Source organism: Scyliorhinus canicula, chromosome 1 (genome assembly GCF_902713615.1).
Source record: "Scyliorhinus canicula chromosome 1, sScyCan1.1, whole genome shotgun sequence".
In the NCBI taxonomy this organism is placed as follows: domain Eukaryota; kingdom Metazoa; phylum Chordata; class Chondrichthyes; order Carcharhiniformes; family Scyliorhinidae; genus Scyliorhinus; species Scyliorhinus canicula.
Window position 1 is genome coordinate 38,775,660 of NC_052146.1, and position 13,243 is coordinate 38,788,902.

The window sequence follows — 13,243 nt, forward strand, 5'->3', positions numbered from 1 at the left end:
AACTAACAGCATTGCCAGTAATCCAAATCTTAGATTAAGTGTCTTTTATTTCTCTATTGCTGCTGTTCTCAAGAATGTGTAGACTAATATTTTCCTTTTATTATTTCTTAGCAAGCTTTTTGGTGCCTAGTTCAGATTTGCGAAAAATATCTCCCAGGATATTACAGTGCTGGATTGGTGAGTTTCTAAACTGACGATAGGAGCAACTAACTTTCTGTGTGGGTGCATGGGGAATAGGTGGCAGAAGAAAATAGTGGTGGGAATTCTGCAGTTTAATAGTTATGCACAGTGGTACAATCTTCTTTCTGTGTAACTGACTACATTTGCCTGAATGCATGTGAGAAAAATGGTTGAAAGATGCTTCTTTTGCTTTGTACTTTTAGAATATTTGCTAACCTCTTGGTACCCTCCACGTCTTTTTGGGTTGTGGGGCTGAGACCCACGCAGACACAGGGAGAATGTGCAAACTCCACACACTGACAGTGACCCAGGCCCGAGATCGAACCCTGGTCACGGCGCCGTAAGGCAGCAGTGCTAAAAACTATGTCACCATGCTGCCCTTTCAGAACAGATCACATGACCACTCATTTTTCTTAAAGACAGTTGCAAAACATAACAATCTAATAAACCTCATAATTGTAACTTCAGGAATTTTAAGGCATTTAATAATAAGTATCTTTATGCTCCATAAGCTACAAATGCAAGACTTGTTTTCTGCCAGTCACCTCTGGTTTTACTTCACCGATTTATTTATTTAAAAAAAGTGCTTGTTGACTGAATTCTCTTTTTCACATCAATGAAGCAGTGCAATTTTGCTTTGGTTTCATGTGTAATAAAAATTTTTTTTTCAGAAAAGCACATTTTCCCCTCTTAACTTACAATTAATAATTGTATGATGGGGTAAAAAAAACTTGAAAAATGGCTTTTTTGATTAAAAATCAATTTTGTTTTTCACGAAACCTACTTTTTGAAAATTTACGGTGTGATGTTTCAATTAGAAAATTCAGCTAAATACATTTCATAATATTGACTTTCATGTCCATGTACGTGGCTGCGTTTTCACCTTCTATTTTTTAGGATGTTGCTAAAATATGTGCGTTTTGCCGGTGGCATATAGCTTGGGCTTGTCGTACCTTACCAAAGTACTAGCTTGTCATCATACTCACTACAGAGGACAAAATTCAACCTTTAAACTTCCACTTGCACAAACACTTGGGCATTGTACATTTCTCGCTCTTTGACATAAGGTTTTACTGTTCAGTTTAGACATAGTCTCTCAAGTCTACACGCTAAACATAGTTGCCTTTATCTCCTAATTTGGCAGCTATTCAGTTTTGCTGTTTTCTATCGTGAGGGGCTTAATTTCCTTCTGCACTTGAACAGTGGCATTCTAGCTGCTGTTGCCAAAAAAAATTTTCAGCTCAAATTATATACAGTAGTGGCATTGTGCAGGAATCCCTCATGTGAATCTACTGCTCAGCCTGGATTTCAAATAAAGCTCTATAATTGAAGTGCCATATGTAGTTGCCTGGATACAATATTAGCTCAATTTGGTATTTGTAAATTCTAGAGATATGTGCAGCATTTTACACTTCCGACTAGCCGTGCTATTCCAAAGATGTTGACAGCCTTTTGATGCTTCACCCAGGTAGATACTCTTAATACATGAAGTGACTGACTATGTTCAGGTGATTTGACTGTAAAGTAGGAATTATACGCCAGTCTGGTCACAATACAAATTTTAACTGAAATTCCCCTTTCCTTTATTGTGTGGTAATGAAGCCAATGTTAGTACCCCTGCTTATTTAAGAATGGGCACTGGATAGAGCCAAATGCCATCTGATCTAAAATGCTTAATACTGCATGGATAGATTCATAGAATCTACACAGTGCAGAAGGAGGCCATTTGGCCCATTGAGTCTGCACCAACATTTCGACCCAGTCCACTGCCCTACCTCTGTAACCCCATAACCTATTCACATCTCTCGACAATAAGGAGCAATTTAGCACAGCCAATCTATCTAACCTGCATATCTTTGGACTGGGGAGGAAACCGGAGCACCAGGAGGAAACCCACGCAGACATGGGGAGAACGTGTAAACTCCACACAGTCACCCAAGGCCAGAATTGAACCCGGGTCCCTGGTGCTGAGGCAACAGTGCTAGCCACTGTGCCACCTTTGTGACTTTCCAATAAACCTTTTGATGGGTAACTTTAAAATATTGCTTTCATTGTATTTAATTTTGCTACTAATTACTACTCCAGTTTATTGTGAATCTAATTGATAAGATATAGGAGCCGAAGTAGGCGATTCAGCCCATCAGGTCTGCTCTGCCATTCAATGCGATCATGGCTGATCTGATATCCTCAACTCCACTTTCCTGCCTAATTCCCATAACTCTTGATCCCCTTACTGATTAAATATCTGTTTATCTCCGTCATGAACATACTTAATGACTCAGCCTTTACAGCTCTGTGGTAAAGGATTCAACACTCTGAGACAAAATTCCCCCTCAGCGCTGTCAAAATGGTTGACCCCTTACTCTAGGATTATGCCCTCTTGCCTCTCCCACAAGAGGAAGCATCCTCAGCATTTACCCTGTCAATCTCCCTGAGAATCCTACATGTCTCAATAAGGTTGCCTTTCATTCTTCTAAACTCCCAACGAGTACAGGCCTAATCTACTCAACCTCTCGTCATAAGAAAATCCCTCCGTACCTGGGATCAACCTAGTAAACCTTCTCTGCACAGCCTCCAATGCCATTATATCTTTCCTTGGATAAAGGGACCAAACCTTTTCACAGTATTCCGGGTGCGGTCTAACTGGTGCATTATATAGTTTTAGCAGGGCTTTCCTATTTTTATATTCCATTCCTTTTGAAATAAAGGCTAACATTTCATTTGCTTCCTAATTACCTGCTGAACATGGCTAGCTTTTTGTGATTCATGCACACGGACCCCAAATCCCTCAGTGCTGGTAGTTTTGTTCAGCCTTTCTCCATGTTACTAATTACCACCCGCAGAGGGTAAAGGGAATACTGTGAAAAGGTTTGGTCCCTTTATCAAAGGAAAGATATAATGGCATTGGAGGCTGTGCAGAGAAGGTTCACTAGGTTGAATTTGTGGAACTCGCTGCCTCATAGTAGGTGGAATCGGAGTCATGATAGAAAACGGGTTAAAGGTAAGGAGATGGATTTGAGACCAGGAAGAGTTCAGCCATGATTGGACTGAATGGCGGAGCAGGTACGAAGGGTTGAATTACCTACTTCTCCTATTTGCCATGATAAATAATATTCAGCTCTGTTATTCTTCCTACCAAAGTGCATGCCTTCATATTTTTCATCTGCTAAGTTTTTGCCCATTCACCTAACTTGTCTATATCACTCTGTAGATTATTTGTGTCATACTCAGCACTTACGTTCCCACATATGTTTGTGTCACTCGCAAACTTGGCAATCGTGCATTCACTTCCTTTGTCCAAGTCATTAACATATATATTGTGAAGAATTGTTGCCCCCGCATGCATCCCTATGGCAATCCACTAGTTACAGGTTGCTATCCTGAAAATGCCTCCTCTCAGCTCTGTCTTACCTCAGTTATAATGTTACATTCGAACATTCTGATCAGGATAAACTTGACCGGTACCGTTGACTTCTGGACTGCCTAAACATGTACTAATTCTGTTCTGAATTTATTCTGCATTCCAAAGATTTGTTTTGCATTTCACAGCTACTGTTCAGAACTATAAAACCCCATTAAAGGTTATGTGCTTCAATTACTGTCTAAAATAGTTTCAAGCAGAGTTTTTTTCAATTTTCAATAGAAGTTTCAATAGAAATTGTCATATTTTCATAACTCTGATTTGTTCCTCAGGAAGCAATCCAGTTGGATGGGGAGATCTTCTTTGCCTTGTTGCGTAAGGTTTCGCCAGTGGCACATAAGCATCTTAACAAGTACAAAATTGACCCCATCCTCTACATGACTGAATGGTTCATGTGTGCATTTTCAAGAACTTTACCTTGGGTATCTGTGCTGAGAATTTGGGACATGTTCTTCTGTGAAGGTATATAATCAAAACTCTTGTGCATTCTTGACTACTTTAGTGCTAGCGCCAGCCAGCTGATATATAGCTGATGTTTGGATGCAGGCTGGCAGGAGGCGACTAGTATTTTGCAAGTTTCATTAATGGCCTGACTGCTGGAAGTTCATTTTCGTAGCCTGGCTGACCTAATTTACGAATTTTATCCTTCCTGATTAAGCATCTAATTCCAACTGCATATTGACTTGGGAACTCTAGGGTGCCATCAATACTTTTCCATGTCCTATCTTGTGACATATGGCGTTGATAGTCATTAAGTGCTGCTTGTGACCTCAATTCCTGTGTGCCCAGGTAATGTGTTGCCTACCTTTTTGAGGTTAATAGCATGAGCGAGCTGAGCTTATGGATTTCCAACCCAATTTGTAGAGAGTGCAGGCTCCCTTGGGAAAAGCTGTTTCTAACTGGCATTAAATCTGCAGTCTCACTGAAGTTCAGTGGGCAGTGATATGGGAAATAGAAAAGGTAATTATTGCAATCAGTGTGTTCCTCTGAGGATGGGCCTAAGATGCATTGTAGGGAGTGCTTTATTCTGTAAATAACCATGTTACAACTGTCTAAAAATGCCGGATGAGGAGGTGTGAAATGTGAAGCAAATCATTTCACTGCACCACATTCCTTACTTTGAGTACTATGATTATCAAACAAACTAAGATTTTTTTTTAAATGAAAAACTGGCTTTTTAAAAATTCATTCATGGGATATGGATATCATAGGAAAGTCCTACTTTATTGCTTATCCATAATTGCTCTTGATGGCATAGGTGAGTGTGAAGCCACACAATGGATGCATTTTACTTGAGGTTATTTCCCCAAATTTGTAACTGCAAATTAATTCAGAAAGAGCTGGATAAAATCAGATGAATGGAAATCGATGAAAAAAATCTGTTTCCCAGCAGTTTGTATTGTATGTCACATAGTAAGAAGTCTTACAACAACAAGTTAAAGTCCAAAAGGTTTGGGGGACTTTGGCGGGTGGGAGGCAGCCGCGCGTTGGAGGGCTCCCGTTCGGGAACGGAATTGTTGGGGATTGACGCCCGATCCGAGGGGCAGCAAAGGCGGTAAAGGTCAGGAGAAAGCACAGGGAAGGGATATGTCGAGGACCAGTATAAAAAACGGCCATGAAAACAGCTGAAAGTCTGTCGGGGAGTAGAAAGGTCACCGCGGGGTCGGTAAAGAAAATGGACACTGGAGCACCAAGGGAGGCCGTATTGCTTACGGCTGAAGAAATAACTAAGGTGATGGCTGAGGAATTCAAAAGGGAGTTTACAAAATACATGGAGACAATGAGGAAGGAGATGAGGGAGGTTTTGAATGTGCTGGTGGAGGAGGCGATTTCCCCGGTGACGACGGCAGTGGCGGAGATGCAGGAGCAAGGGGAGGCGCTGAAGGAAGTGGAGGAGACATTATTGCAGCATGGTGATCAACTTAACTCGATGGGGAAGGAGATGCGGAAGGCGATGGAAGTGAACAAGGATCTGCGAGGAAAATTGGATGACATGGAAAACAGATCCAGGCGACCGAATTTGAGGATTGTGGGGCTGCCCGAAGGAGTTGAAGGCTGAGGCCGATTGAGTATTTTGTTGCGATGCTGGCGAAACTAATGGGGGAGGGGGAGGATCCCTCCCGATATGAACTGGATCGGGCTCATCGGTCGTGGAGGCCTGTACCAAAGGCGAGTGAGCCGCCAAGGGTAGTGACTCTGCTTCCGTAGGTACAGTGTGAAGGAGAAGGTCCTGTGCTGGGCCAAGCAGAAGCGGGTGGTGCAGTGGGCTGGAGCTGGTATACGTGTATACCCAGGACTTTACGGTGGAGCTGGTGAGGAGGCGGACTGCTTTCAACTGGGTGAAGAGGGCACGGTACATTAGCAAGGTGCAGTGCGGCATTGTATATCCAACGAAGCTGAGAGTGACTTACAAGCTCAAGGACTTTTATTTTGGAACAGCGGAAACGGCGGAGGAGTTTGCGAAGGCAGAAGGACTGTGGCAGAACTGAGAAATTGAGAAATGGCCATGTGCCGATGTAACCTCATGACTGTATTTTCTTTTTGTTTGTTCCACTGCGTGCGGGTCTATGGGCTAAAAGAGCCAATGTTGTATATATTTGGACAAGGGAAGTGATGGGATTTTCACTCGAAGTGAGGGCTCTTTGGGGTGTAGGTGGATATGCGGGTTGTGTATGCTAAAAGGGGATTTCTGGGCTTTCCTAGGGCCGGGAACGGGACCCGGGCGGGGGCCTCCACGCTGGCCGGTTTAAGCCAGCCAGTGAACGGGAGTGAGGTGGGGGGAGGGGCTGCGGCCATCAGAGCCAGGCAGAACAGGGTTCGAGTGGTCTAGCCGGGGTGGAAAGTTGGGGGGATGGAACAGAGGTTGGGGGGAGGAGTTTTAAAAGAGGCAGTGGACGGGAGGAGGTGGGGGGGTTTACAATTCTTGGGTATCATGTACGGTACTCTTTCAGAGGTTGGACGGCTGTGTGGTGTGTGTGTGTGTTTTTCGTTTCCACCGTGGGAGGGTTTGTTTTATTGGATGCATATATTGACAGGTGGGCCGTTGTTTGGGGTGGTGGGAGGATGGGATCGTTGTTATTGTTAAGGGGATTGATTTTTTTTATTTGTTACCGTTTACTGTCTGTGGGTGGGGTGTAAATTTTGAGGAAAATGTGAAAAAATGGAAAATAAAAACATTTATTTAAAAAAAAAAAGTCCAACAGGTTTGTTTCAAACACTAGCTTTCGGAGCACTGCTCCTTCCTCAGGTGAATGAAGAGGTCTGTTCCAGAAACGTATATACAGATAAATTCAAAGATGCCAGACAATGCTTTGAATGTGAGCATTTGCAGGTAATTAAATCTTTACAGATCCAGAGATAGGGGTAACCCCAGGTTAAAGAGGTGTGAATTGTCTCAAGCCAGAACAGTTGGTAGGATTTTGCAAGCCCATGCCAGATGCGGCCCCAACCGGGACCTGATTGCTGTTTACTGTGTTCTAGCCCTTGGTCAGTTGGGTGAATGTTCGTAAAGATTCTTAATCATTGAGTGCTGCAGGATTATGTTCATGTTTTTAAAAACAAAGTTAATTGTTCAGTGTAAAAATAAATTGTAAAAGTTCCATTTTGCTCCTGATGAGGTTAATGTGCCAATTGCTATTTGCTTTTTCATTTTTACTCTATCCAGGTGTAAAGGTGATATTTCGAGTTGGCCTCATCCTGCTGAAATATACACTCGGCTCTTCAGACAAACTGAAGAAATGTCAAGGCCAGTACGAGACCATGGAAAAACTGCGCAACATTGATCCCAGATATATGCAAGATGGCTTTCTTGTGCGAGAGGTAGGAAACCAACATTATTGCCTTTACATTTGAATGCAAGATGACGGGACGAGTAACGTTCTTTTGCAAGCCATGCTGAACTGTTGTGAAATGGCTTATTCCTCGAAAATTTGTGTGTTTTCATCAGACAACAGGAGAGGAAGCTGCTGTATTCCAATTTAAGGCAATTAACTGGGAATTGGTATGTGAAGAAGGAAAGATTTTGATCAGCCTTGGTCACTTACAAACATGAAAATTGTTGTAATGTAGTGAAGCATCCCAAGGCCATTCAAGTGTTATTAAACAAGATTTGGCACCAAGCCACATAAGTTGATATTAAAACTGATGGATAACGAGGATAGAGCCCCCCTAATTCTCACATTTCACCCCATCAGCATCCATAGGCAAAGCATAATCCTCCACCATTTTTGCCAACTCCAGCGTGATACCACCACCAAACACACCTTCTCTTCATTCCCATCAGCATTCTGCAGAGACCGTTCCCTCCGAGTTCTAGTCCACTCCTCTACCATACCCAATACCCCTCCCATCACCCATGACACCTTCCCATGCAATCGCAGAGGTGTAACACCTGCCCTTTTACCTCTTCCATGCTTATTATCCCAGGCCCAAAAGACTCATTCCAGGTTAAGCAGCATTTCACTTGCACTTCTTTCAATTTGGTCCATTACATCTGCTGCTCCCAATGTGGTCTCTATATCGGAGAGACCAAACGCAGACTGGGTGATCGCTTTGCTGAGCACTGTCGGTCTGTGCACATTCAGGACCCTGACCTTCCTGTTGCTTGGCATTTTAACACAAGACCCTGCTCCCATGCCCAAATGTGGAAGACACCAGTGGGATGCCAGAGCTCCAGGAGAATCAGGGGGCAGAGGTGAGTGCAGTGACCATTACTAAGGAGAAGATTCTGGGGAAACTGAAAGGTCTGAAGGTGGATAAGTCACCTGGACCGGATGGACTACACCCCAGGGTACTAAAGGAGAGAGCTGAGGAAATTATGGAGGCATTTGCGATGATCTTTCAGGGATCACCTAGAGGCAGGAAGGCTCCCAGAGGACTGGAAAGTGGCTAATGTAACACCACTGTTTAAGAAGGGAGGGAGGCAGAAGACGGGAAATTATTGGCCTGTTAGCCCAACTTCGGCCATGGATTTTAGAGTCTGTTATTAAAGATGAGATCGCGAAGTACTTGTAAGCGTATGGTAAAATAGGACTGAGTCAGCACGGCTTTGTCAAAGGGAGGCCATGTCTGACAAATCTGTTGTAGAGTTCTTTGAGGAGGTAACAAGGAAGTTAGACAAAGGAGAACCAGTGATTTATTTAGATTTCCAGAAGGCCTTTGACAAGGTGCCGCATAGAAGACTGTTAAATAAGTTAAAAGCCCATGGTGTTAAGGGTAAGGTCCTGGCATGGATAGAGGATTGGCTGACTGGCAGAAGGCAAAGAGTGGGGATAAAGGGGTCTTTTTCAGGATGGCAGTTGGTGACTAGTGGTGTGCCTGTCTGTGCTGGGACCACAACTTTTCACAATATACATTAATGATCTGGAAGGCACTGTTGCTACGTTTGCAGATGATACAAAGATCTGTAGAGGGACGGGTAGTATTGAGGAAGCAAGCGGACTGCAGAAGGGCTTGCACAAGCTAGGAGAGTGGACAATGAAGTGGCAAATGAAATACAATGTGGAAAAGTGTGAGGTTATGCACTTTGGAAGGAGGAATTTAGGCATAGACTATTTTCTAAATTGGGAAATGCTTAGGAAATCAGAAGCACAAAGGGACTTGGGAGTCCTTATTCACTATTCCCTTAAGGTTAGTGTACAGGTTCAGTCGGCAGTTAAGAAGGCAAATGAAATGTTAGCCTTCCTGTCAAGAGGGCTAGAATACATGACCAGGGATGTACTTCTGAGTCTGTACGGTCAGACCACATTTGGAATATTGTGGGCCCTGTATCTAAGGAATGATGTTATGGCCTTGGAAAGGGTCCAGAGGAGGTTCACAAGAATGATCGCTGGAATGAAGAACTTGTCGTATGAGGAACGGTTGAGGACTCTGGGTCTGTACTTGTTTGAGTTTAGAAGGATGAGGTGGGATCTTATTGAAACTTACAGGATACTGCGAGGCCTCGATAGAGTGGATGTGGAGAGGATGTTTGCACTTGTAGGAAAAACTAGAACCAGAGGACACAATCTCAGACTAAAGAGACAATCCTTTAAAACCAAGATGAGGAGCAATTTCTTCAGCCAGAGGGTGGTGAATTTATGGAACTCTTGCTGCAGAAGGCTGTGGAGGCCAATTCACTGAGTGTCTTTAAGACAGAGATAGATAGGTTCATGATTAATAAGGTGATCAGGGGTTATGGGGAGAATGCAGGAGAATGGGGATGAGGCAAATTAGCCTGATATGATTGAATGGCGAAGCAGACTCAATGGGCCGAGTGGCCTAATTCTGCTCCTATGTCTTAGGGTCTTATGGTCTTATGTCTGTTCTTGTCCTGCTGCAATGTTCCAGTGAAGCCCAATGCAAACTGGAGGAACAGCATCTCATCATAGGCAAACTACAGCCTTCCGGTCTCAACATCGAATTCAACAACTTCAGATAATTAGCTCTACCCCACCTCGACCCCTTTGTTTTCATTCAATTTCATTGTTACTGTCTTTTGCATTTTATTTATTTCATGTCTTCATGTGTGTGTGTGTGTGTATATATATATATATATATATATATTCCCCCCCCCCCCCAAATCAGTCACAGTTTACCCTCTGAAAGTTTTGCTGCTGTTTGGCCTTTCACACCTTTTATTCGCACTGGGGACTGCCATTAGCACTCTTTTTTTCCTTGGTTTCTGTGGCTATTAACACTCTTTTCCCTTGGTTTCTGTGGCTATGACTCATCTTTCATCCCCTCACCCCACAGTATAAATATCTCCCACTTCCTATGTCTTTTAGCTTTGACAAAGGGTCATCTGGACTCGAAACGTTAGCTCTTTTCTCTCCCTACAGATGCTGCTGGACCTGCTGAGATTTTCCAGCATTTTCTCTTTTGGTGTTAAAACATAGAACATAGAACATACAGTGCAGAAGGAGGCCATTCGGCCTATCGAGTCTGCACTGACCCACTTAAGCCCTAATTTCCACCCTATCCCGGTAACCCAATAACCCCTCCTAATCTTTTTTGGACACTAACGACAATTTTAGCATGTCCAATCCACCTAACCTGCACGTCTTTGGACTGTGGGAGGAAACCGGAGCACTCGGAGGAAACCCACGCAGACACGGGGAGAACGTGCATACTCCGCACAGACAGTGACCCAGCGGGGAATCGAACCTGGGACCCTGACGCTGTGAAGCCACAGTGCTAGCTACTTGTGCTACCATGCTGCCCTTAAAAACAGATGACCAAAAGCTTGATCAAAGAGGTAGGATTAAGGAGTGTCTTAAAAAGAGAAAAACAACTTGGAGGTGGTGACTGTCATACAGCAAGTAGGGATTTGGCTGAGCTCGTGTTTGTGGAGGCCACCCAAGAGAGTATCTGGAGCATGGATGAGAGCTCCAGCAGCAGATGTGCTGTGTGTCCGAGACAGTTGATATTATAGAGTTGGAAGTAGGTAGTCAGATGGAGAGGATATAGCAGGGGTGGGCAAACTATGGCCCGCGGGCCGCATGCGGCCCGCCAAAGGTCTTTATGCGGCCCACCAAGTCATTAAAAAAAAAAAAATTTTTTTTTTTTTAAAATAAAAAAAAAAATTTCTCAAATTTTTAATTATTTTTTTAAGGTTAATGGGGGGGGCTGTTGGGTTACTTACTGGTATAGGGTGGATACGTTGACTTGAGTAGGGTGATCATTGCTCGGCACAACGTCGAGGGCCGATATGTTCTATATGAGGCGCCCAGAATCATAATCTGGTGAAGTAATTATTTTACTTAATATACTATGCGGGAGGGCAGCACGGTGGCCTAGTGGTTAGCACAGCTGCCTCATGGCGCTGAGGTCCCAGGTTCGATCCCGGCTCTGGTTCACTGTCCGTGTGGAGTTTGCACATTCTCCCCGTGTCTGCGTGGGTTTCGCCCCCACAACCCAAAAATGTGCAGAGTAGGTGGATTGGTCACACTAAATTGCCCCTTACTTGGAAAAAATAATTGGGTAATCTAAATTTATAAAAAAAATATACTATGCGGCCCTTTAAAATTGTGAATTTCTGAATGTGGCCCTTGCACGGAAAAGTTTGCCCACCCCTGGGATATAGGGATCAGAGGTTACACTCATGGTCAAACAAGATGTTGTGGTTGTGACAGTCTGGTTGTACCTCAAGAGTGGCCACAGTGAGAGATGTAATTGATGGTTAGAAAACAGTTTGCGGGGCAGCATGGTGGCACAGTGGTTAGCATTGCTGCCTATGGCACTGAGGACCTGGGTTTGAATCCCGGCTCTGGGTCACTGTCCGTGTAGAGTTTGCACATTCTCCCCGTGTCTGCGTGGGTTTCACCCGCACAACCCAAAGATGTGCAGGATAGGTGGATTGGCCACGTTAAATTGCCCCTTAATTGGAAAAAATGAATTGGATATTCTAAATTTATAATTCTAAAAAAGAAAACAAAGTTTGTGGCGAGGACCGAAGGCAATAGTTTCAGTCTTCCATATATTTAATTGGAGGAAATCTTTGCTCATTCAGTACTACCAGCTTGACCAATCAGAGGCTTTAAAGTGGCCAAGAAGTAAAACTGGATGTTGACAGTGTATGTGCGGAATTTGATGCATCTCTGAGGAGCTGCATGTGCATGAGAAATTGTGGGGGACCTAACTCCAATTTATTTACCCCAGATTAAGTCTTACCCCACTGAAGTCGGTTTCCCCCCAGTTAATTATTTTCTGTATTGTTCTTTGTCCTTTTTCGTAGCCAGCCATTTAGTACAATGATGCCAAAGCATTAAAGCTCCTGTGACATTCAATCCACAAAAGGTCAACTCTTCTTGCCACCACATCCTTCATTTTTATAATTTTAGAGTACCCAATTCTTTTTTTTCCAATTAAGGGGCAATTTAGCATGGCCAATCCACCTAACCTGCACATCTTTGGGTTGTGGGGGTGAAATCCACGCAGACACGGGGACTCATCACATCATCCTTCATGGGCTTGTACGTTAATGTGTGCACATTAACTTAGCTGCTTGAATAGAAGGATGTTGATAGCATGGTAGTTGATATATATTGATTGCTGAAACATGCCCAAAATTCATATGGCCCCATGAGTTTACTAAAAAGTGCTTCCCAGCTGTTATTCCTGAATGTGTTCCAAAGAAATGATGATTGATTGAATTTGTTCAGGTGCCCATGTCTAGAGGGTAAAGTTACCATTAATATTTTTGAAGGTGAGGCAGCACGGTGGCGCAGTGGTTAGCACTGCTCCCGCACGGCACCGAGGTCCCAGGTTCGATCCCGGCTCTGGGTCACTGTCCGTGTGGAGTTTGTACATTCTCCCCATGTCTGCGTGGGCTTCGCCCCCACAACCCGAAGATGTGTGCAGGCTTGGGGGATTCGCCACGTTAAATTGCCCCTTAATTGGAAAAATGAATTGGGTACTCTAAAAAGTTTTTTTTAAATATATATATTTTTGAAGATTACATTGATGAATAATACTCACTTATTGAAGCATAGCAAGAGTAATTTTGTTAAATATTTTCCTTTATAGATTGGATTAACTCCTAAGCATTTTGGCATTTCTCTAAAAACACTTTGCTTAGGTTATAAAAAAGGAAGCACTAACTATGATATACTGAGGTCATTTGTCGTTTTGCTCAGGAATGCATGCTAAACATGTAAAACAAGT

General features: G+C 43.4%; 1 protein-coding gene across 1 annotated transcript in view; it reads left to right on the top strand.

Moving 5' to 3' along the window:
- Positions 1-13,243, top strand: part of tbc1d10ab (TBC1 domain family, member 10Ab) — a 91,568-nt gene that overhangs the window by 58,967 nt on the left and 19,358 nt on the right. The window contains exons 6-8 of the mRNA XM_038786153.1: positions 112-177; positions 3,874-4,063; positions 7,266-7,420. Of these exons, the coding sequence (XP_038642081.1) occupies positions 112-177; positions 3,874-4,063; positions 7,266-7,420 (411 nt within the window). The remainder of the gene's footprint in view (positions 1-111; positions 178-3,873; positions 4,064-7,265; positions 7,421-13,243) is intronic.